Below are 25,642 nucleotides of genomic sequence, written 5' to 3' on the forward strand. Positions count from 1 at the left end.
GTAAAATAAAGTTCATAGAATCATAGAATTTACATTGGGAGGGAATCTAAGAGATCACCTGGGCATTTTCCAGATGAGGGAACTGAGGCCCAGAAAGGGGAAGTGGCTTCCCAACATACACAATCAGCTAGGGTGGCAGCTGGTGCAAAGGAATAAACATGGACTTTGACATGGTGAGACCAGGGTTTATATCAAGGCTGATCTAAATACCACCTGAGTGTTACTGGGAGAGTCCTTCTAAGCCTGCCTATCTACGTGAAAATGAAGGTAATAACACCTACCTCACAGTGAGATTTTGAGAACCAAATGCACTAAAAATGTTAGTTATTATTATCACCAATAGAGTGGGGTCAGAACCCTAGGCCCTCACTCCTGCTTAATTTTTTTCACTCCTCCAACTTCTCCATCCAGAAAAAATACATCGGGAAAACCAGCCGCAAGAATACAGATTACACAAATAGCCCATAAATATGAACCACGTGGATCAGAATTTGTAATTACAGTAGTCCCCCCTTCTCTGTGGGAGATACATTCCAAGACCCCCACTGGATGCTTATTATGAACCCCATATATACTGTTTTTTCCAATTCATACATACCTATGATAAAGTTTATAAATTAGGCACAAAAAGAAATTAACAATAACTAATAAAATGGAACAATTATAACAATATACTATGATAAAAATGTGAATGTGGTCTCTCTCAAAATGTCTTATTGTACTGTGTGTATAGTGTGAATATGGTAGACAAAGGGATGATTCACGGCTCAGGTGAAATTTCATCATGCAACTCATGCAATTTAAAACTTATGAATTGTTTATTTCTGGCATTTTTCATTTAATATTTTCAGACCACAGTTGACCACAGTACTAAAAACATGGATAGTGAAACCATGCATAAGGGGGGACTACTGTACCAAAATTTCTGCCCTCTTCACTGAGGACTTGTGGACAGAATAAAAATTATTTGCTCACTCATTCTTTCAACAAATATTTATTGAGCACCTACTATGTGTCAGGCACTGCTCTGGAAACTGGGAACATGATATTGAATAAAACAGACAAAAAAGACTGTTCTCATGGAACTTAGGTTCTAGTGGTTTGGAGTCAGCCAAACAAGATAAATAAATTATATTGGATTAGTTCTGAGGAGAAATACTTTGACTACTTAAAGTTTCTCTAGGAGATCCAAGATGGCAGAGTAGAAAAACACTGTGCCTCCTTCCTTCCATGAATACATTAAAATTACATCTAAATTATAGAACAATCAACCTGGAGAACCATATGAAGTCTAGCTGAACAGAAGTTGTATAACTAAGGATATAAAGAAGAAACCACGCTGAAGCTGGTAGGAGGGGCAGAGATGTGAAATGGGCTGACCCCAAACAAAATAGTCATGGGGATGTAAAGCAAAACATAGGGAATATAGTCAATAATATGGTAATAACTATGTATAGTGCCAGGTGGGTACTACACTAGTCAAGGGATCACTTCTTAAATTATATAAATGTCTAATCATATGTTATACACCTGAAATTAATATAAAATAATATTGAACGTCAAGTACAATGGGAGGGGGGTGGTAGATGAGGGTAAAGGGGATCAAATATATGGTGATGGAAGGAGAACTGACTCTGGGTGGTGAACACACAATGTAATGTATAGATGATGTATTACAGAATTGTACACCTGAAATCTATGTAACTTTGCTAACAACTGTCACCCCAATAAACTTTAATTAAAAAATACATTAAAAAGAAATTTAAAAGGGGGGGCAAGGTAAAGAAGAATAAGTTCAAAGTTCCAGCTATAAAACAAATAAGTCATGGGCTGGCTGAGTGGCGCGTTGGTTAAGAGCTGGCTTGGGACTCCAGCTCTGAGCAGCAGGGTCCTGGTTCAGATCCCAGATTAGGGCCAGTGACGCTGCGCCCTCTACAGCTAACATGGTGAACAACAGCTCAACCTGGAGCTTGGCTATTATGAGTCGCCGGAGATAGCGTAGGCTGCAGTGGGGCTGCAGTGAGGCTGCCGTAAAGCTACTGTGAGTGGCTGGCAGCTGGCGTGAGTGCCGGCAGCCAGCATGAGCTGCCAAGAGCCGGTGTAAGCAGCCGTCCAGTGGCTGGTGACTGATCTGCCTCAGTCTGGGAAGAGCGCAATGATAATACCAACATGGGCCAGTGAAGCAATGTCCTCCATAACTAGACTGAAGTAAAAAAAGACAGCAACTTGTGTGTTCCCCTCCCCCAATTCCCCAATAAAATCTTAAAAAATAAATAAATAAAAACAAATAAGTCATGGGGGTGTAATGCACAGCATGGGGAAAACAGTAATATTGTGACAGCGTGGTACAGTGTCAGATGGTGGCTGAACTTATGGTGATCACTTCTTTAGGTATATAAATGTTGAATAATTATGGTGTACACCTGAAACCAATATATTTTGATAAAAATCTATTTTAAAAGTTTACCACAAGGTGTTAGCTCTATGAATATGTTTAACAACCACAACAGATCCAGTCAAAACTGAACACTAAACAAGAATAAATAATAAAATTTTCATCAAAGATTTTATGTCTGAAATTTTCAAGCCTGTATGTTCTAGAGGACATATTAAGAAAAAGGTATTTCTTTTAAAAACACACCAGATTTCTCTGGATATATACTTAAGAGTGGAATTGCTGGGTCATAAGGTAGTTCCATTTCCAGTTTTTTGAGATACCTCCCATACTGACTTCCATAGTGGCTGCACCAATCTGCAATCCCAACAGCAGTGCATGAGGGTTCCCTTTTCTCCACATCCTCACCAGCACTTGTTGTTTGTTGATTTATTGATGACAGCCATTCTGACCGGAGTAAGGTGGTATCTCTTATCAGGGAGACCACTTCATGGATGGTGTAGATGCCTGACTACTGCGCAGTACACCTGAAGCTGAACTGAATAATATTGAATGTCAACTATAATTTAATATATACATAGTCACAGGATGTGGAGTACAGCATAGGGACTAGAGTTAATGGAATTGTAACAGCTCATGTCAGAGGGGTAGTAGACTGGGGAAAGGGGGTTATTACTTTGAGGAGAGTAAATGTCTAGCTATTACACTGTCTTGTACACCTAAAACTAAAAAACAAAACAAAACAAAAACATCAGAGCTTCTTAATGACTCAGAATTAATGAAAAGCAAACCTTTCTAGATATATTCTAATATTTTGTAATATTTTGTCAACATCCCTACCAGAGCAGTACATTTATTACGATCCAAGGGTCTACATTGACATATCATAATCACTCAGAGTCCACAGTTTACATTTAGGGTTCATTCTTTTTTTATTCTTCTTTTCTAGGGTTCCTTCTAGGTGTTGCATACTGTATGAGTTTCAACAAATGACATTATCCACCATTATAAGATGCAGAGTTGCCCTAAGAACCCTCTCTGCTCCACTTATTCATACCTATATCACCTTTAATCCCTGATAACCACTGATATTTTACTGTCTTCATAGTTTTGCCTTTTCTAAAATGTCATATAGTTGGAATCATACAGTATACAGACTTTTCAGATTGGCTTCTTTCACTTAGCAATATGTATTTAACTTTCCTCCATGTCTTTTCATGGCTTGGTAGCTCATTTCTTTTTAGTGCTGACTAATATTCCAGTCGTCTATCTTTTCATTCCATAAACATTCAGTAGGGATGGAAGATGACAATACAGACAAGGTTCCTGCTTTCATAGAGTTTGCCCTTTAAAGGGAAGAGATTAGCAATAAACAAGTAATACATAATCAATATAATCTGAGATAGCGAGTGTTATGGGAAAATGAACAGAGTGATCTGTTGGGGGCTGGAGTAAGCTACTTTTGGAGGGTGGTCAGGGAAGACCTTGCTGAAGAGGTGACATTTGGGCTGAGGTCTGAATGCTACGAAAGCAACCATAGCCAAGTTTGAGGTAGAGGGTTCCAGACAGAGGGGAAAATAAATGTGAAGGCTTTAAGGGAAAATTTTTGGCACAGCGAGGGCACAAGGCTCGAGAGCCAAGGTAAGGAGGGGACAGTAGGAGAGGAGGCGGAAAGGATGGGGGGTGCGTTGCAGGCCATGGTAAGACACGCCAGATATAGTCTTCAAATTGTAGAGAGATAAAATAAATATTTGACTACAAGAATCTCACTTTTGATAGAAAAATTTTATTTTTCTATGAGACTTTCACTTGAAAAAACTTTCAAAGCTGTTCCTCAAGCAGTTCTAAACGAATATGGTAAAACTGTCACGGCTGTATGCAGTTGTTAAAGTGTGGAAAACCTCAGTTTTGTGTGAGTGGGGCATAGAATTGTGTTTCGAAATCTGGGAAACACAGCCGTTCGCTTGCACACACGCCGCACAAATTGCAAATACATGGTGTGTTTTACTTAATTGGAATCATACTATCCATACCGCTCTAAGATTTGCTTTCTTTTAAAAACAATTTATTTGGGGGGATCACTTTGTAAGTTACATAAATGCCTAACCACTATGCTGTACACCTGAAACTAATATATTGAATTTCAACTGTAATTGAAAAATTAAAATAAATAAAACTTTTTAAACTAGGAACTTCACTGTTTGATCCCACTTAAATCTCTATAAAATATATATTAAGGATTATCTGAGTAATAGTGATCATGAGTTAATCTATTTACTGAGCTTGTGGAATTAACCCTGCCTTTAATTTTGTCCATGCAATGGGCTACTTTTCTGAACCATTAGATGTCTACATCTTCAGTGTAGCGCTGTCTTCTAAGCATCAAGTTTGCATACCCAGGTTTTGCTCTGCTGCCTCACCTGATGTCCTACAGCCACCTCCGCATCTGCCTGTTTCACAGGTTGGAGGAATGGCAATATGTATGTTCTTCCTGTCTTTCCTTCTGGTACAGACAATTGCCCAATGCTGAATTCAGGTTGGTGGGGGAACTCACAGTCTATTACTCATCTTACCCATGCGATCCCATCTAAACATACATACAGAGTGTTTATCATTGTAAACATCGTTTCGAGACAAACCCACAGTCCTGCTGCCCTCCACCCCTTCTGTGTAGGAATTCTGGACTGCCACTGACGGAATTTACTACCCTACCACCCAACCCACTTCTCCACCTGTATTCTGTCTTTCGGTGAATTGCAGGCACCACCCGGTCACTGAAACTAGAAATCTGGGAGTCATCTAAGTGTCTTTCGCCTCCCACAACTGCTTTTTCTGACAACCAATAATTACCACAGGCTGCCAAATTTACTTCCTGGATCTGCCTTGAATCTGTTTTCTTTTCTCCATCCTCAGGACTTCTTCCTGCCTTCAAAGATCTTTCCTGATGTTCTATTCACAGGCTTAAACCATTTCGACAACTTGGGCATATATACTAGACTATTTTTAGAGCAGTTTATCTCAGCAGGTTATTTCAGCAGCTTCCTAACTGACCTTCTTATCTCTATTTTGTCCCGACCTACCCCTAACCCATCCCCTATGCTGCAGCTAGAGAGATCTCTTCCAAAATAAATCTGACCATAAAATGGTCCTGATTAACATTCATAAATGGCTTCCCAATGTCCCTCGATAGAGCCCAAATTAACCTGTATACAAGACCTCTCTAGCCTCTTAATCCATCATGGACCTAACTTCTCATAACGCAACATTGTCTGGCCACTCCGTGGGCCAGCATTCCCTCCTATTTCCACAACATCTTGCATTTTCACATTATTTTATAATTGACTGTATATGTATGTCTTTCTTACCTGTTTATTTAGAAGCAGCTATGAGGAATGACTATTTGGAGCACGTTCATGTGAGCCAAACTGTGAAAAACTGAATACTTTTTTTACAGCAGTGTATGCATTAGATTTTTTTGTTTTTCTCATCTGCAGTTAGGTATTAGACTGGACAGATTTACAACTGAAATAACAAAAGGATGCCACCATTTTATCACTTAGCTGGGAACTAAAGATTCTTTTTTCACAAACAAATTCTATTAAAAAATCTAAAACATTTTATGAAGTAAATTCTTATAAACTACCTTTCCATTTACAAATCAGTTATTCCCTTATCTAACTCTAGTTCAAAATCTTTTGGTGCATAAATGTAGGTTTATAGAGACTATTTCGAAATAATTTTTAGACTCAGGGTAGAAGCCAAGTAATAGAGGTTTTATCTTTTACTTCTAATGAAGCACTTGGGAATGCTAGAGGGTCCAGACGTTTGTGGGTGTAAGGCATCCAATGTGTGCCTGCAGTAGAAGATGGAATGCAAGTAGTGAGGGTGATTCTATCCTGCATGCAGTCATTGCTACACAGACCCCTGCAGTCTCCTCCCATACTTGTGGCTTTCTGGTGAACTACAGGCTAGTGAGGCACTGGAGAAAAGTAGACGGACTGGAGAAGAGCCTGATGCAGCCTGGGATCCAGGTTTGGGGAGGCCATCTTTAAGAAAAAGAATATAAAATTTCAAACACAGAATTAATTACAAAATTGAGTATTCATTTAGAACGAGAAGAATCACAACAAATTACTGGAATCATGGATCTCTAGGTCTCTTTCTTCTGAAATCTCTTTAGGCAAGTTATCAGAAAAGCTTACATAGGAATGTTCCCTGATGGCAACCTGATTTCCCCTCTCAGCCCAGAACATTCCACCACCTCTCAGCATTCACAGGGGCCTTTGAATGTGAGGGACCCTGAAGCTTAAGTTTCATTAGTTTCCTGGTAAAGCTACTCTGGACCCAGACCAGTAGAGTGAAGTACACAGCCATTTGGGGGGCCCGATTATTCCATGGCTAACACTGTATGTTAGGAACTGACAGCAGCTATCTAGGGCTGTCCCCAGGACCAGGAGCAATACATGCCTTGGAGTTGGGCGATAATCCAGATTACTGAACGAAGCAAGGCTTGAAATGGCCCCTGACTCTGCAGCTTACACCTTCTAACAGGTGATTACCTTTCCCCACCTTCTAGTTGAATTACCCCTCTCTTAGAAGCCCAGGTTAACATGAAGATAACCAAGACAGTAAGTAATCTGTTGAATGGTATGGAGATAATAGGTTGGATGCTTAGGAGGAAGGACCAGGGTGTTGCAGAAAAAGCTCCAGACAGTGGCTCCGACCTGAGCCATGGGTATGAAGTCCTTTTGAGTTACTTGGGATGATTAAAATAACCAGAATCATCTCTTAGCTTGTAGATTAATAACCAGAATGTAACTTTAGAAGAAAGTAAAGACACTTTTTTTTCCCATGTACCTTCTATATGCCAAGTACAGTGCTTGGCAGTTTATGAATCTTTTCTCATTGAATCTTCACAACCCTACCAGGTTGGGAAGCCAAAGGTCAGATAGGTTAAATAACAGTCCCGAAAAGTATAGCTAGGATTGTATTCTCTCCAGTAGTCATTCGATGTGAAATCCTGTCAGTTAAACAGTTTCAAAGTTCCTCTACTTGATGAGAATACTATCTTCTCCCCAAAGTACTGGGAGCGGACAGAGAGTTGAGTTCAGTTCACAATCACTCTGGAGCCTCTACTTTGAGCTAGACCTCGTGGAGGTAGCTAAGTGTTGTGAATTCAGAGGTGAATGAGGCACAACCTCTGCCCTAACCGAGCTCATAGTCTGGTGGAAGAAGTAGACAAGTTACCATATAATTTCACTGTCATCTGGCAATAAATGTTTTTCCAACTTTTCTGCAAAACAGACCTAAAAAGCAAAGGACAATAAACACAGTCCTCTAGGCACTCTCTGCAATTGTGAAATTTCTTTTATAATCTAATATTTTGGCTAAGAAAAAGCTATGTCCTGTGTGTTATTTATTATTAGGTAAAACTCATGCCCTGGAAATTTAAGATGCCTTATAACATCAGGTACCCCATGCTCAATGGCACCCTGGTTTGAGAAAGAGATTACAAGGAAAAGTAATAGGACAGAAGTACTATGGGCCTACTCAGGAGGGACACTAACTCAGCCTGGGAGTGGGTGACAAAGGCTTCTGGGGAAGGAAATTCCTGAGCTGAGGCTGGAACGAAGAACTGGAGCCCAGCCCAAGCTGAAGCAGAGCTCATATACTAATTACTGAACTGCACTGGGCTGTATTTGAAGTAAGGATCATTAAGAGTTTTACAGTTTGTTTTCTTTCCCTTTCAACATAAACACTAATACCAATCACTTTCTGGAAGGAAAAGGAGAGGTAACTAAAATTAACTGACTGTTGACCCTGTACTAACTGTTTTTTATATATTCTCAGTTAATTCTCTCACTTATCTCATTTGATTATTATTTATCTCCATTTTATAGATGAAGAAATTTGGATTCAGAGATGTTGACACTCTGGCCCAAGGTCAAAAATTAGGAAGTTCAGCCAGAATTCTGACTCCAAAGCTGGTGTTCTTCCCACCAGGTCTTGTTGCTTAGCATCTTTCTGAAGTGTCTCTCTACAGGGTGGGTGCAATAGCAGTCAAGAAAACAGTGGATTGGCTTCAGGTTTCAAGGACAAAAGGAAAGAAAAACAGGCTTTCCATGAGCGCTTTGGTCATGGAAAGTTCTGGAAAAGGACTTCTGAGCTACTCCTCTGGCATTGCAGTACCCTACCTCACCAAGCCAAATCTGCTGAATCTGGACTTGGAGACGGAAGGGTTGGTTCCCGGGACATCCTTTGGGAGTGTCCACTGAGGTCTGCTTTATACAGTTTATAATTTGCTGTAAACAGCTCGCTGTTCCTAATTAAACCTGTATGATCATGCCTAAACTTTTAGGAAACGAGGACTTCTTCTTATGGTTCTCGTGCAGAGGTAAAACTAGAGCCCTCTTCAGTTCCATGAACCTCCTTAACCTGCTGGGCCTTGATTCCCAGCCTCTAGTCTAGAAACGTGTGGATCCCAGCAAAATGCCCCACAAAAGGCTGGGTGGGAGGATTGCTGGCGCTCATGAGCCATCTCTTCCAGGGGGATGCTCTGTGATTCTATTTAGCAGGGCTCTAGGGCACCCCAAACGCAGGCTCTTTCATGCTTTTCACGCTACGATAGAAGGGAACACAGATCTCTTAACTAAAAGTGGCTCGCTCAGATTTTTAAACAAATAGTTGCTCAAAATGATTACTTCCTCTCTTAGTGACAGGGGCTGGATAAAACCATCTCAATTTGAAATTGATGATAAAAGAAATGAATGGGTTTAAGTATCTTAAATGTAATTTTTATTAAGAAAGGAATATGTGCTTATTGAATAAAACCCCAAAAAACCCCACATATAAATAGGAAAAAGAGAAAAAGTAATCATAGTCCCATTACCTGGAGACAACCAGTATTAGCATTTTGGCCAATTTCTACCACTTCAAAAATGTATTTTATGTGGTAAGAACACTTCTAACATAACTGTAACTCTACACTTGTCGAACAGCAACCCCCCATTTCTGGGGCTCTGTATGTCCAGACAAACTTCTAGTCATGAACTGTAGAAATGACCCCTGAAAGTACAACTGTTTCTACCACTTGGTTTGAATGGTGAGAACTGAAACACCAGTTTGAGAGATGAGCTCAGATACTGTTTATGAGGCCCGAGTTGAGCAGGTCAGTCTACACCGATGTGGTCCAGGAGAACTGTCTGTGAAAATGGAAATGTTCTGTATCTGCACTCTTCCAACACAGCTATCAAGCACTTAATGGGCTTAGGCTGAGAAACTGAATTTTAATTTTACTTACTTTTAAGTAATTTAAAATTTACATAGCTACACATGGCAAGTGGCTAAGGTATTGGACAGTACAGGTCTACACAGAGGATTTATAAAAGTCACTTGCTGGTCTCAAAGTGTATGGTGGGCAGGGATTAAAAGTTGGCATTAGAAATGTCACATCTGTCATTTTAAATGACAGAACTCAGAATACTTCTCAGCGATGAGAAAGGCCACTCCAAGAAAAAGTACAGAGATGGGCTCACAATTAGTCTCTGAAAAGGAAGTCAGTCATTAGCTACCTTCTGCCATCCTAGCAATTAACCAGTCTTGGGAGAAAAGCAAGTATCTCCACAGAGAGGTGCCAAATAAATAGGAGATAAGAGACTATAAAAATGAAAAGCCTCTCGGTCTTTCATCACAGGATAATCCAATGCATGTGAATTAATGGCGAAAGGCTCAATAATAGCCTTTGTGAGGAAATAGGAGCAGTGTAGCAGGATATCCTTTTTCCGTACTAAAGCACCCAATTCTTTCAATTTTATATACAGCGGAAGCAATTAATTGTACTAGAAAGAAATCCACAGCTGGCTTTTCCTGATGGCCCCATAAGCAACAAGCACTATTGTTCCACTTCCGGGATAGATGTAAAGTTATTCTACCGCACTGTTGAGATTTTTGTGATTGTTTACTTTGACTCTTCCAAAGATAAAAACACGTGGAACATCTAAAACTCCATTTTTCTTGTCATCACATGTTTTCAGCATAATAAGCAGCTGTCAGAAAATTAATTTTTTATTTGTAATATAACCCAAGCACTTGACTTGATGCTGGTATTTCTTCTAAACTTTATGTGACTAAATCATATTGTTCACTTTTATGTGTTTATAAACAGTTAAACTGTACTGTCTCTGGTTTTGTGGTTAGCATTCATAGTGTAGCTAATTGAGGATTGTGCATAATTAACAAATAAAATTATATGTAAAAAACCTAGAACTCAACATTTCAAACTATTGGCCTGTATGGTACTGTTCTGCCTTTTAGGCACATTAAAATGCACAATATTTCATCAATTCTTAGATACACATCTTTGGATAGTCCATCATCTCTGAAATTAATCCTACAACTGATGATATGTCCTATTTTAATTGGCAGTGTTTTTTTTATTACTATGATGCATTATTGCAAGTATAACAACAGAGTAACTTTTGTTATTAAGAACATTCTCATAGGAGATTCTAATTGACTTAATTCTGACAAATATGCACCTTGCCACTTTCATTTCCCCCAAATGCTCTGAAAAGTATGTTATACAATGTTATATATGAGGTGTGATAAAAAAAATATGGTGAATGTATAAATAAAAAAAATTTTATTGCTATTAATCCCCCTCAAAATACTCCCCCTTGCTTCGGATACACTTATCCCATCATTCTTGCCACTTTCTGAAGCAGTTCTGGAAGTCCTCTTTCGTGAATGTCTTTAGTTGAGCTGTCATGGGGAAGAGTCAGAAGTCGCAAGGTGCCAGATCATAGTCACTGAAACATCACCATAAACTAATTTTAACGTTTTAGGTTTCTTTAGCACTTTTTTGCAGTTTGAAACAAAATTTCATGCGTTGTTCGTAATCCATGATTTACGACACACTTTAAAACACACTGTCTCTCAACCATAGCTCACACCCAACTGACTGCACAGAACAAGTGGAAACTTGTCACACACTGTGACTAAGGTTAGACCCACCCTTCCCATATTGAAGATCCCTGTCTTTCCGTTGGATGGCGCTCGGCAGCGGCATTCACCATAATTTTTTTTTAATCACACCTCATATATAATATATATGTATATATATAATATATAATAATGTAATATATATATAATATAATGGTAAACAAAAAAAAATGCTTCAAGTAAGCCAGGGTCTAGGCTCCCTGTCTGCATCTGGAGTGGCGTTTCCATGGTGTTCAGTAGGGCCAGCTGCAGGGTTTGCATAGCACAGCTCCAGGGAGCACCTTTCACACAGAGCCCGATATGAATGGTGCCCCTTGGAGTCAGGCAATGTAGACATCCTGGTGTTCAGCATAGTGACTACAGCAACTGTGGTAATAACTGGGGCAGGGGAGGGTAGAAAGAAGGGAGGAACAGGAGTGTGCTTTTTGACCTTGAGGAAGACAGCAGCATAGAAAGTATATGGAGTTGTGACCATCCCCCACCTCCAATTGGACCCTGAAAACCAATGGATTAGCAGAGGCAAGGATTTTGATAATTACAATGGAAGGCCCAAATGGGACAGCTATTTTGATAGCTTGTGCATTTTGATACCCTCTAAACTGTACTTCCCCAGGCTGGGAGACTGGGAAACCCCTATTCACATGTAAGTGAATAAAGGTAGGAAATCTTATTTGGGATCAAGAGATAGGAACAGCTAAACTATGCAAAAAAAAAAAAAAAAAAAGCCAATGATATAGACCATAGAGAGAAAAGCCTGAGTTTAAGATGGAGCAGTCAGACTTCCTATGAGAGGTGGTTCTTGGGCACAGCGGGGGAGGATGGCATTAAAAGGAGAACGGGCCCCATACTGCAGGAAGTGGAGAGACCCATAACAGAATGTTGCCATACGCCAGCAGTTCCCAGATTTTGATAAGAATGGTGTCTCATTAAGAGAAATCTGGAAAAACTGAGCAAGATCAGTTGTGAGAGGGAACAACCAATTAGCTAGTATGATTGAGGTATATGGTGAGGAAGACAGATTTTAAGGTGGTAGCAAACTACATGTAAAATAATCTACATTTTAAAAGAAACACTGACAGGTATTGGTTACTGGTTAAATATATGATTATGCTTCCTCATGAAAGAATTGAGGAAGTGGTTTTAAACAGCAAATGGAACTCAAGAACTCAAGCATTATTTGTTAAAAACAAGTTGTTAGAATTTAGTCAATGATGGTTCTGTGTTATTTGTTAGACTCTCATGCCATCAAGTGCTTTATCATTAATGCTCAAGAATACTAAAAACAAACAAACAAACAAAAACAAAAACAAAAAAACCCAAACCAAACCAAACCCTATCTTGGCTGATAAAAATAAATTAGTGAGGGCAAACTATCAATAGAGAAAAAAATGAAGTTATCAACTATCTTTAGGGCAATAAATCCTGACTCAGAAACGAACATCAGGGCTGGCTGAGTGGCTCAGTTGGTTAGGAGCACGCTCAAGAGTGCGAGCTCTGAGCAACAGCGGTTTGAGTCCTGGCCCAAGCTGAGCAGCTGCTGAGCTGCCAACAGGTGGCAGGATGGCTCAGCTAGAAAAGAAAGAAAGAAAGAAAGAAAGAGAGAGAGAGAGAGAGAGAGAGAGAGAGAGAGAGAGAGAGAGAGAGGAAGAAAAGAAACGAACATCAAATGAAGGAGTTATGTACATGTCTTATTTTTACTAGATTTTAAGCTTTTAAAGGACAGGAGTCCATTATAATGCCTAGTATATTCAATCATTCATTCAATGAATATTGAATGTGCCAGGCAGTACACTATATCCTAGGGATACAATGGAGTGAGAATAAGACAGTTCTTGTCCTCTGGAACTTCACGTCCAGCACAGGGATAGGTACCTCCAACATATGTGGTAGATAAACTAGTACACCTGGTCACACTGGTGGCACCACACCACACCTAGGAACACATCCAGATAACCGTGTAGACCATGTACACTAGGTATAGCATGGCTGTTAACGACTCAGCATTCCTGATCCAAGATTGTATCTTCCCAGTTATCTCAGCTTGAATCTTTATCATGACACCTTACCCTTCTTTGACTAGTCATTCACAAGGTAATCATACTCAGCTCCATCTACTGGGATTTCTGGACTACTAGTCCCAGAGAAATTCTTGAGTAGAATTAGTGTTGAGGAGTGGTAAGTAGAATCACATATGGGTTACACATATATGTATAGATATAAATTATATGTATAAATACAAATATATGTACATACACACATATAAACACACCTATTACACTTTGCTTAATTTTTATCTGGTTAAAAAATAATCCAAGTGTAATAGGTCATAAACCCACTGTTCTCAGGACAGAGAGGCAGGGTGATGAGGGTGGTGAACTGCTACAGGACAGGGAAGAAGACTCCCATGGGCTGAGTGGGAGCTGGGATGGGGAAGCCCCAGCTCCAGGTGTTGGGTGGGAGGGACTCCAGCCCTCTAGGCAGTACTTGATAGCCAGAGAGTAGTGAGCAAACAACAGGTGGTAGTCCAGGAGAGCAGTAGGCATCAGGTAATGGGGGGAAGGAGGCCTGATAGATGGAATAGGATATGAATGCAGAGAAACTAGGAACACAGAGCTGAAGGCAAGTAAGTGTTGCCACCAGGGGTATCTATTAGTGCACAGCAGAGTTGATATTGCAGGGCTGGGGCAGACACTAGAGAGCAGAGTCCAACAAAGGGCAGAGAAACCAAGCCCATGCAGGCTAGGGCTCCAAGCAAAAGTAAAGGGCTTGTGAGCCAGTTCTTAGAAAAGGGCCAAGGTTAAGGCTAACCCAAGTAAGTAGCAAAAGCAGCAGGAGGCTGAATCCTGGGCCTGGGACTAGAGCTCTGAGAATTCTTCCTGCCACAGGGCCAGGAAAGGATAGGGTTTTATGATAAAGGGTTTATTGATAGGGAGAGGAGGACGATACAGACCATGGACCAGGTAGGATCAAGTGGTAGCAGCTACTTTGCAACAAGAGACTTGGTAAACCAATCGTCTTGCAATCAAAGTGAACTGGTGCTTTGAAGCAAAATGGAAATGGAAATGGGAAAAGGAGCAAGTTATTTAGAAGTGAAAATAGAAGGGAAAGTAAAGATTTTTAAACTTTTCTCTACTTTGTGCATTAAATTATAGTTATATATAATCATCTCTTTCTGGTTTGGCTTGTCCTTCTAAACCATGACAGGGTATTGTTAACCAATAAAAGGATGTAGTAGCATCCATGCTGAAAAATGTAGCTGTTCCTTGTAGTCTTCACAATGCTTTTGTCCATTTAATATTGGGTATGAAACCAACCTCAAGCATCACCCTTCCAAGGGCATCCCTTCATTTGTCCTTCCTTACTGGGCTCTAAATTATCTCCATACCCACTAAGACAGTGCTGCCTTCGCCTCATAAAGTCTTTACAACAGAAAAATGACTTTGGATGGATGAACTTGGACTGATCTATTGAACTACTGCCTTTCCTGGAAGCAGAAGTCTCCGTTTCACTGAAGGTGATCCATAGCTTCCCTGATGCACCCTCGCCCTTTTCAACACAGTCCATGTCACCCTCTAAAACTGGGTCTTGATGACAAGGTTCAGAAATGCTTAGAGGAAATTCTATCCTTATCTCTCTCATTCATTTAACAAATATTGAGAGCACTTGTTACAAAAGCCAGAAACTAGGCTCCAAGGAAAGAGTTGAGAACAAGATTAACAAGGTCTGATCTCATGGAGTTTATATTCTAGTGGGACAGAGAAACTCAGACCATAAACAAATACCTAAAAGAACATGGTAATTTCAGAGTAAAAAGTGGTATAAAGAAAACGAGATTGGCTGTGTTGGGGTGTAACTTAAACAGGTGATCAGGGAAGGATAATTTTCTGTTCCAAACTAATGCTATGTGATTTGGGCATGCGACTACCACTCTTGGGATGTATACCTCAAACTAACTGTGCAGAGAAAAAAGGCCCATTTTAGCCCACTCTATTAATCTACTTAAAGGAAAACCATCACATTAGACAACATTAAATTTGGACCTTGAGGAGTTGCCTTTGAGTTTGGGAACCAGACCATTTGTCTCTGGATGTCTCCTTGGTCTATCTGGCTGCTCTCTTCATTTAGTGGAGGCAAACCGGAGAAACAGGCTGGCATGCATACACATGCCAGGAATCAGAGAGAACACGGTGTCCTGCTCAACTGTTGGTAGGCTGGTGGCCCGCTGTGATAACACTAAGGATTTAAGCCTGGGCATTAGGTACGCCTTATCTAAGGAGAGCCAAAGGATGTCGATTCCCAAAGAGAAAAGGAGAACCTTTTGTAGAAAAGTAAGATAATCATGATTTAAAATTTGATGCCTCAATTTTGCCTATTTCTACAGTGGCATAAAACAGGCGACATCAATTCGTACATCTCAGAAACTTGTACTAAAGTTCCAACCTGAGATTCTTATCTATTTTATAGACTGATTCTTATGTTTGAAAATCGAATTAGGCTTTAGAAGGTATATTAACACAGTTGTCTTGGTTTTAATCTGCCATAATACATTGCTCAGTATATATCAATGAGTTCTTGGGTTAATCAGTCTGAATCTCGAGCAAAAGGTCCAGCCTTTCCCCTAAAATTGAAGCAGTGTGTAGTATGTAGAAAACTGAAAAAGAGACAGATTTTAGTTGACGTAAGAAAACTCACATCATACATTCTTCCTGCATAACAAGATACTGTAATCCATGACTCTCAAACCTGAGACAACTAGAGTTCAGGAAAAAAAAAATAGAGAGTAAATAGAATTTAAAAAGAATTTAGAATTATGGATGGTATCTGAGGTATTAAGGGCAAAAGTGGGTAAAAGCAGAAAAGGGGTGGCGGGAGCAGAATGAAAGATGGACCAAAAAAATCTTCAAAAAAGAATGTAAGGGAGTTCAGATATTCAAACAAGAATAGAAGGGACTACTCTAGAATCTAAACATCTCTTTAGGGAGAATACAGATAAAAACAAGTATGAGTGCCTGGCACATTCTTTTCTTTCCCTCTCTTTTTACCCAGTTTAAAAAGACCTTAAAAAAAAAAAGCATCTTTTGTAAAGAGACTTAATATGATACAATTGTTGAAATACTTACCAGAGATTACGGTCACATAGGGTATTAAAAAGGGGCCTATACTCTTTCTTCACATACAGGGCCCTGAATACTTGAACCATTTTTCCACAAAGCGTGAGGGTAAATGGAAGAAAAGAAGAAGTGACAATTATTTACATTTTCCAAATGGGGGTGAATAAGACTCCAGAGGGTACACGAGGTCACTAGAGTGAGCCAAAGGTGGAGAAGGGGGCAGTATTTATAGTGAGCTGACTTCAGTTCTGTTGGGGTAACGCCGCTCCTCATCTTCTGCCTTTGGAATTCACGCGTTCACAGATCATAGGGCCTCGGGCGGTGTTGGCCTCAGGGCTCCTGGCCGGACGCGGAAATGCCTGTGCCGGGCAGCTCACTCGAAGCCGGTCCACCTCCACCTCCCTCTCCGTGCCCCGGCTCGTTGGCAAAGAGCCCAGAAAGAGAAGCCCAGGAGCGGTGGGTGAATAATGGATGGAGTGTGGCTGCATTTCTTTTCTTTGTCGCCACGCCGTGGTGTGTGGGTTCTGAGCGATCAGGCTTACTGCACCAGCCGCCCGACTGCCGCTCACGTGGTTTGTCGAGAAGGGGTCACGCAAAGAACCCCCCAAAAGTGGCCGTCCAAGGGGGTCCGGCCCGCGCGCAGCACGCGGCTGTGGTATCCGTGCGTCCCGCACACGTCTGCTCGACGGCAGCTCTGGGGCTGCTTGGTGAGGAGGGGCCGGCGGAGCCGCGCGGAGGAGAAGCTCCCCCCGACGGCAGCCCGGCGCCCCCTTGCCGGCGGCAGGCCCTCCTCCCCGGCAGCGGGGCGCCAGTTTCGCGGACCCTTCGGGCGCTTCCGCCACATGCTCGGCTCCTTTCGCGTCCGGGGCGGAGCGCGGCTGGTGCTCTTCCAGTGCGCGCGCGCGCCGCGCAGCGACGAGTCTCGCGGAGGCCCGCCCCTCCCCCCAGGCCCCGCTCCCGCGCCGCCCCCCCGTGCGAGTGTCGGCAGCGGCGGCTGCCGAGATTGGAATCCGCCTGCTGGCGCTCGGCAAAGAAGGAGGGAGGAGGGCGAGGAGGGCGGAGGGCGGGCAGGAAGGCAGGCTCGGGCTCCGGCGCGTCCGTCCGCGCGAGACGAGGATCGTACGGCCGCACGAAGGGCGATCGGGCCGGGGCCGGGGCCGCTGCAAGCCCAGGGCGGAGGCCGAGTGGGGCCCCTGTCGCGTCCCGGCGGCTCGCCGCGCCCACCCCGCTTTGCGCCGAGGGCTGGAGGATGAGTTCCCCGGGGTCCGGGTGAGTTGGATCGACAGGAGAGTGCGTATGCGCGCCGGGAGAGGCCAGCCGCGGCGGGGAGCCCAGCGCGGGCTCCTGGCGAATTTTCGGAGGGGGCCGGGCGCGTGCGGGAGGCCCGAGCGGGAGGCGGCCCGGTCCGGCCGCCCCGCGGAGTCCCTGACGCCCGGAATGTGTCAGGCCGCGGCCGACTGGGCCCCGGCGTCCTGCGCCCCCACCCCGGGCCCGAGCCCGTCGCGGCCCCCGGCCCCCTGGACGCCCGACGTCGGGCCCTGGCGGCCGCCCTGCCTCCTGACCCCTCTTTTGTTCCCCACCCCAGGGTTTCAGGCCGAGTTTGGGGAGGCGGTGTGGGCGAAAGCCGCCTCCAAGGACGCTTCTTGAATCCTTAAATGGGAAAGGCGCTCACCTCCCTCGCTCAGGGGCTGCGAGGTTGATATTCGCGATTTGTCTCTATACGCGTCTGCAAAAAAAAAGAAAGAAAGAAAAAGTCTGTTTCGTGGGGTGGTAGAGCCAGGAGGAGTTGGCAAGCCCTCTCTCAAAACTTGTCCGCGGGAAGATGCCAGGTTTCTCGGAGGTTCACCTGTTGTTCTGCGCTGCCTCCGCTGCCATGTCTGTTGTGATTCTGCACTTCAGTTTCAGAAAACTTTCTGCTGGATCGAATGTAACCCTTTTTTTTCTTTTTCCAGACTCCTAGTGGAAAGGTTGGCAAAGAAAAAAAATAGCTTGCGTCAGGGAAGAAAAATAATGTGCTATGTGTTAGGGTCTGGCGTTTTGTGACTTATAGTCTTTAATGCTCTCGGATGTTTTAATTTGGTCAAAGTGTTGCAGGTTTTCTCTTTTAAATGCTTAGCAAATTATTCTGAGTACATAGTACGAACTTGGCACATTCACCTGTGTTACGTCATTTAATCGTTATGATAACCCTGGGTATCGTAGTCCTCATTTTTTAGACGAGGCATCCGAGACGAAAAGAGGTTAAATAAATTGTCTTAAGTGAGCTGGGATTTGAATCCAGGATTCTCTTTACTACTATTCAGGAACTGTTAAAGTGAGGCATAGGGGGAGTTAACAACAACAAAAACCCTCTTTCTGCAAACTCTTGGACATTTAGGAGCACTTTTCAGTTACTCATGCTTGAAATGATCACTATTTTGTTGCTTTAGTTGAAAACAACTCCTTTATTGTATTGTTCAGGAGAAACTCAATTTTGAATTAAAGTAGAATGTAACTTAATGCTTATCATTGTTTTCAGTTGTTGAAATAACAAGTTTGTGAACTGGATTTAAATATTTAAACTTAAAGCCAAAATATTGGCAGTTCTGAACTAGAAATAAGTTGAGTTTCCAAAAGGCTGACTGAAATCCAGAATGCACTTTTAATAGAAGCGGTATTATACTGTTTTGGTTTTTTTCCCCTTTGAAATTATCCGTGGAGCTCATTTCAAATGTTTTCTACTTTCTTCACTTCTCTAAACCCTTTGCTGAAAAGATTGAAGCATTCAGGGGGAGCTCCTTCCAGAATCTACTGGATTCCTTCTATCATGTGCTGCTTTCCTTTCATCTCAGTGGAAGAATATTTTTTCTTTCTACTAGTTAACACTTTGTTTCGTTTTTCTCTCCTTTCCTACTTAATGGAGTATTAATTGTCCTCTCTTTTGTCTTAGGGTTCTTAAAAGTCCCAATGTGCTTAAGATTCCCTCAGTTTACAATTAAGAAGTACAAATTGGCAGTTACAAAATAGTCATGGGGATGTAAGTAAAGCATAGAGAATATAGTCAATAATATTGTAATAACTATGTATGGTGTCAGGTGGGTACTAGAATTATGGGGGAGGATCACTTCATAAGTTATATAAATGTCTAACCACTGTGCTATACATATGAAACTAATATGATATTTAATGTCAACTGTAATTGAAAAATAGAAAAAAAAAAGATTCCCTCAATTTGCAAAAACCTTTCCTTGAGTCCTCTACTCCTTCAAGCTGTCCTATTTCTGCTTTGCCTTTTCAAATCATATGAACATTAAAAAAAAAAACCAAAGTTTTGTCCTTATAAGAGTACTACATGCCCATTAAAAATAATAGTGAAATAGAGCAAAATTGGAGAAAAATTAAAATTCAGCCCTTTATAATCCCATTTCTAGACATTACCTTTACTTCCTGGCCATCCATTTACTTCTTAACCCATTGGTTTCAGATTTCACCTTCTTAAGGGTCAGCTGTGACCTAATCACATTTAAGCCCCTCCTGAGTCAACTCCTTGAGCTTTCTGTAGCATTTTGAAATGCTTTTCTTGGCTTTCCTTCATCTATCCATTTCATTCAACAAATGCTATATTCTGATACATTGTTCAAGGCAGTAGGCTGCAACAACAGATACGGTCCTTGCCCTCAAAGGGCTTAAAGTCTAGCGGAGGAGACATATTGAAGAATGAGTTCTATAATTAAATATGATTATGGTTATAATTAAAGTACAGAGTATTATAAGAGCTTAAGATGGGGACCTGACCTGGCGCTGGTGGTGCGAGGAGAATCTGAGAAGGCCTTTTTAAACATATTACTTCAGAACCTGGGACAATTCTGAAGGATGAGTAAGATATTAAGGAGAAAAAGGAGGGCTTCTGTGACATTGTACTGACTTTGTTCCTCCTTGTCCGTTTTCTGCTTTATTGTTTTCCTTCTTTGTGCTTAATATGTATTCACGTCACCTTTCAGGTCACTTTCCCATATCTCTAGTCCCTTGACATTATTGTTTAGACCCTTCTGTCTGAATAATTCTCAAACCTTTATTCTTCATTTCTGCACTCAAATTCCTGTTTTTTCCAGCTGCTTTATGCGCATCTCTACCTGGTTATTCTGGTTCAAACTGAACTCCTCTTCCTTACCAAACTTGTTTCCCTGGTGTTCCTTATTTCTGTTGATGTTATACTAAACTCAGACCTTTCCCCATTCCATCATATCTTGTCTGTAGCAATATCTATTGGTTCTACTTTTGTGGTATTGTCACTTTTTTCTTTTCCTGCTTACTCTGGTACAACTCTTATACATGTTGGTATCAAGGTTATGATACCAAAATGAGTTGGACAGTTTTCCTTTTTCTCTTTTCAGGAGCAGTTTAGATTGGGATTATCTTTTACTTGAGAGTTTGGCAGGCCTCACTTATGAGACAAGTCAGGTTTCGATTTTTTTCTTTTTTCCCTGAAGAGGACTTTGAGTACCATTTCAGTTTATTTAATAGCTGTTTTTCTTTGTAGGTTTTCTATTTCTTGTGTGAATTTTAGTGTTTAATCCAGAAATGTATTGAGTGTTCCAATCTAGTGTTATTTGGTTTTCACACAGTTCTTTTTTTTAAAGATTTTATTGGGGAATTGGTGGAGGGGAACAGCGTTAGGGAATCGGGGAAAGGGAACAGACAAGTTGCTGTCGTTTTGTTCTTCAGTCTAGTTGTGGAGGATGTCGTTTCACTGGCCCATGTTGGTATTATTGTGCTCTTCCCAGGTAAGGCAGATCAGTCGCAGGTCAATGGATGGCTGCTCACGGTGGCTCTTGGCAGCTGACGCCAGCTGCCGGCCACTCACGGTAGCTTACGGGAGCCCGCTGCAGCTCCACTGCAGCCTACGCTGTTGCCAGTGACTCATGACAGCCCAGCTCCAGATCAAGCTGTTGTTCACCATCTTAGCTGTAGAGGGCGCAGCGTCACTGGCCCTCATGTGGGATCGGAACTGGGGTTGTGCTGCTCAGAGCTGGTGTCCCAAGCCAACTCTTAATCAATGCGCCACTTGGCCGGCCCCACACAGTTCTTTTTTCTTTAAATTTTTATGATTTGATATATATTTGTATATAGTATTATAATTGTGCATATATTTGTATATTTGATCATTTTCCCTTTTCAATCAATCAATTATTTATTTATTTATTTACTTACTTACTTACTTACTTACTTCTAACTGAATCAGGTTCTCAGCCCACCTGGACTAAATGTTATGATCACCTTGTCTTCATTTCCATCTTTATCCAGGTTATCTAATTACACATTTCTGCCTAAAATCTCATCAACTTTTCTCTCCTCAGAAGTTTCCAGGGTCTTCTATTAAATGGAGTTCTTTCCATGGGGTTTGCCTCAGATACACCTATTCTTACTGCCCACTATTTTGCTTCCTGCATGTGTTCTTTTCCACTGCTCCTGCTGTTGCTGTGCTGTCCCTCCCTCTGCTGGGACTGCATAGATTGCCATTTGTCATGTGTCCGAGTCCTACCCATTCTTCAGGGTCCATTTCAAATTCTGTCTCTTTCTGTGATAAAAGTGTATTAAATAATTACCTGCCAAAAACAAGAAGTCAGTAGATGATATCTAAATTATGTGATTCTTGAAATAGAAATTTAGTGATCCTTAGAGATAGGCTATCACTTGAAGTATGTATTAAAACAAAATTGGTTAAAATGGCTATCACTGATTAGTGGCACTTCAGTGGAGATGGAGAGGACAGAAGTTGGTTAATTTTCTTTGTAGTCCTTCAGAATGCTAATGTTTAACCCTATGCATATATTAACTCTGAAAAAAATCTGCAACTCATAATATTGTAATAACTTTCTATGCTGACAGATGGTAATTAGACTTATTGTGGGGATGTATATAAATATTGTATCACTATGATGTACACCTGAAACTAATAGGATATTATATGTTAATTATACTTAAAAAATGTAATAAGGTAAAAAAAATTGGCAATTCATAGACTATGTAAAATAAAATGACAGTGAGGAAACTAAGCTAAATAAATTCCATCTCTTTCTGAAGCCTTCCCCATTTTCTTCTCGGTGTAATCCCTTCTGAAAGAAGAGATATTTTTAAGGCATGAAGTTTTTTATCTAGTATGTTTTTACTGCACTTATTTGTCTTTTTAAAAAAATCAACTCTATTGAAGTATAATGTTTATACAATTATATGCACACATGTTAAGTATGAGTCACTTAGTCTTTTATAGCATTTTTTTATACAAATATCAGTTCTGCTACTAGACTGCATACTGGGTCTGTAACTGATGGTTGCATATTAAAATGAATAAATGGAGAAAGGCCCCATCTAGCCTGGCAGTGTCTGGACATCAGTTGCAGTAGTACTGAGCTCACATTAGGATCTTGGGAGCAGGGAACCAAGGAGAGAAAGGAAAATGGGTTTCTTCTCAAGCTAAATTTTGGACCAGAAAGTCTTTCCTTCCTCCCTCTTCCAGCTTTTATTAGTATTTATGCTTTTAGAATGTCTGCTTAATACCTCAAGGTCAAAATTGACCACGTCAGTTCAGTTCTTACTATAAGATGTGTCATAATTTTATAGACCATCTTTTCTTCATAAAGAAAAGATGCTTCTAGTTAATTTTAAACAATTGATTATAGATGCGCCCTAATTTCAGAGATGCTAAAGTATGAAAAATATATGCACCTTATAATTGATGTAAAGGGGTTCTCTCACTTATCAAAACTACCATTCCTTTAGTGTAGATGTTGGGAAGAAGAATTTAAACCACACTTATGTGGGCGTGACTTAAGCTTTACTGTTACTATTATGAAAAGTTATTTTTTAAAAGAGGATGCTTGTTAAACCTCTTTAATAAGTAAAATATTTCTTTTAAGCAGTATGGAGAAATTCTTATTTTTGGATGGGGGTCTCCCACAACTAGATATGCCAGTCTGATTGCAAGGCACTTTGACCCCCAGCTTTCAGTATTTTTTTCCCCTTGATTTCTTTTGCTCATTTTTTTAAACTCACAGATTCTCTAAGAGCTGGTAATTTTCACAAAATGGCACAGATTATGTAAGGGCGGAATTGTGGGGCAATTATGATAGCCAATTTTATGGATTATTTTAAAAATATCCAGTTTTTATTATAATTAATAATCATATACTTAGTTTTAAAAAAGGAAATACAAAAATCATTGTAAATGTTTGGCTATTTTACTAAATCATAGTTATGTGAATCAATATTTGAAGCCAGTATTTTAAAGGCTATCAGTTCTTAAAAAATAGAAACAAAACGGTATGTTTGGAGATCCCCAGTAGTGTGTTTTGAAGTTAGGGCGGGGGTTTAGGGAGATCAGGTGACACTCACTAGTTAGGGTAGGGGTTTAGGGAGATCAGGTGACAGAGAGTAGAATCCAACTCATAGTGGGCCCAGTGAGTCCCTAAACCAAGTTCACATGGGTTGTTAAATACAGAACTGATGAATAGACGTTGAATAGATAAGGAGATTATGCTTGAGTATCTTATTAAAAACAGGTGAATCTGAGCTACTCTGATATGGTAGACGTTATTCTTTTATAATTTTATGTTTCTAGTGAACCTAGTTTTCTTTATGGTAATACATTCATTGTACCACTAAAAACATCAGAAACAGTGAAGCTTGGCTGTTGTTTTGGCTGTATATAATTGCTGTTCACTTAAGAAGGAGGATGGAGTATGTCAAGTGTAGAGATAAAATAATCAGATTTGCAGTTTAGGGAGATTAGTTATATAGTGGAGAATCAGTTTGGCGAAAGGAAGACTGAAGACACTGAAACTTGAGGGAAGCTGTTCCATCCTGGCCCATACTAGAATGGTAGCAGGTAATTAGGGCCTAGAATGGACAGGATTTGGTAATTAGCCACGGGTGAGAGAAGGAATGGGCTTGGCAAAAATGACTCCCAGGTTTCTGACTTGGAAACCTGGGTTGGTTAGATGTGTGTTGTTGATTGAAATGAAAAACATGGAGGGAGCGCTTGTTAATGGAGGAAAATAGTTCATTTTTGATCATATGGAGTTTGAGGTGTGTCTGCAACAACCAAGTAGAGATTTCCACTTGGCAATTGCATATATAGGTCTGGAGTTTGACAGAGGTTTGGGCTGGAGATAGCCGTTTGGGAGTGATTACGATATAGGTATATACAGCAAACAGCCTAGAATAGCCCTGAGAAACACCAATTTAAGACCTAGGTAGAGAAGATAGACATTAAATAACTTTACAAATAATTAATTGTAGTTATATTAAGATCTACAGAAGGGAAGTACAGGGAGCTTATAAGAGTGTGTGATAAGGGAACCTGGTCTGTTCAGGTTGCGAGTAATTTTGGAAGGCTTTCCTGAGATTGTGGCCATAGAGTGAGTCCTTAGACCAGAAAGGAAGAGGGAGGATGTTTCTGAAAGTTTTCAGTACTTTTTTTGTTTTTTTTTAAAGATTTTATTGAGGAACTGGGGGAGGGGAACAGCGTTAGAGAATCAGGGAAGGGGAACAGACAAGTTGCTGTCCTTTTGTCCTTTTGTTCTTCAGTCTAGTTGTGGAGGACATTGCTTCAATGGCCCATGTTGGTATTATCATTGCGCTCTTCCCGGGTGAGGCAGATCGGTCGCCAGCCTCTGGACAGCTGCTCATGGCAGCTCTTGGCAGCTCATACCGGCTGCCGGCTGCTCACGCTGGCTGCCGGCCACACACGGTAGCTCATGGCAGCCCACTGCAGCAGGGGCTGCAGCCTACTCCATTGTCTTCGGTGACTCATGGTAGCACAGCTCCAGGTTGAGCTGTTGTTCACCATCTTAGCTGTAGAGGGCAGTGTCACTGGTCCTCATGTGGGATCCAAACCAGGGCCCTGCTGCTCAGAGCTGGCGTCCCAAGCCAGCTCTTAACCAATGCGCCACTCGGCCGGCCCTGTATGCAGCAGTTTTTAGAGCAAACATTTTTTGGTTTGCTTAAAATTATAAATGCAGTACATCTGTTGTGGATAATTTGGGAAATATGAAAAATCATGAAGAAGCAGAAGACAAGTTTTAGTTTCTAATTTTTTATAAACTAACATCTAGTACTAAGTTAGGTGTACAATCTTGGGTATTACTCTAAACTTATC

The 25,642-nt window shown here is 41.1% G+C and overlaps 2 protein-coding genes across 8 annotated transcripts in view; both read left to right on the forward strand.

Annotated features, from left to right (window-relative positions):
- Nucleotides 1–10,280, forward strand: part of LDB3 (LIM domain binding 3) — a 72,628-nt gene extending 62,348 nt beyond the window's left edge. For all 7 annotated transcript variants that reach the window (XM_019660482.1, XM_019660489.1, XM_019660483.1 and 4 more), the window contains 2 exons: nucleotides 8,296–8,398; nucleotides 10,216–10,280. In XM_019660482.1, the coding sequence (XP_019516027.1) occupies nucleotides 8,296–8,398; nucleotides 10,216–10,265 (153 nt within the window). In that variant the 3' untranslated portion in view covers nucleotides 10,266–10,280. The remainder of the gene's footprint in view (nucleotides 1–8,295; nucleotides 8,399–10,215) is intronic.
- A 7,210-nt stretch (nucleotides 10,281–17,490) lies between these two features.
- Nucleotides 17,491–25,642, forward strand: part of BMPR1A (bone morphogenetic protein receptor type 1A) — a 154,894-nt gene continuing 146,742 nt past the window's right edge. The window contains exon 1 of the mRNA XM_019660476.1: nucleotides 17,491–17,775. The gene's annotated coding sequence lies outside the window, so the exon portion shown is untranslated. The remainder of the gene's footprint in view (nucleotides 17,776–25,642) is intronic.

The sequence above is a fragment of the Hipposideros armiger genome, unplaced genomic scaffold, assembly GCF_001890085.2.
Source record: "Hipposideros armiger isolate ML-2016 unplaced genomic scaffold, ASM189008v1 scaffold_319, whole genome shotgun sequence".
In the NCBI taxonomy this organism is placed as follows: domain Eukaryota; kingdom Metazoa; phylum Chordata; class Mammalia; order Chiroptera; family Hipposideridae; genus Hipposideros; species Hipposideros armiger.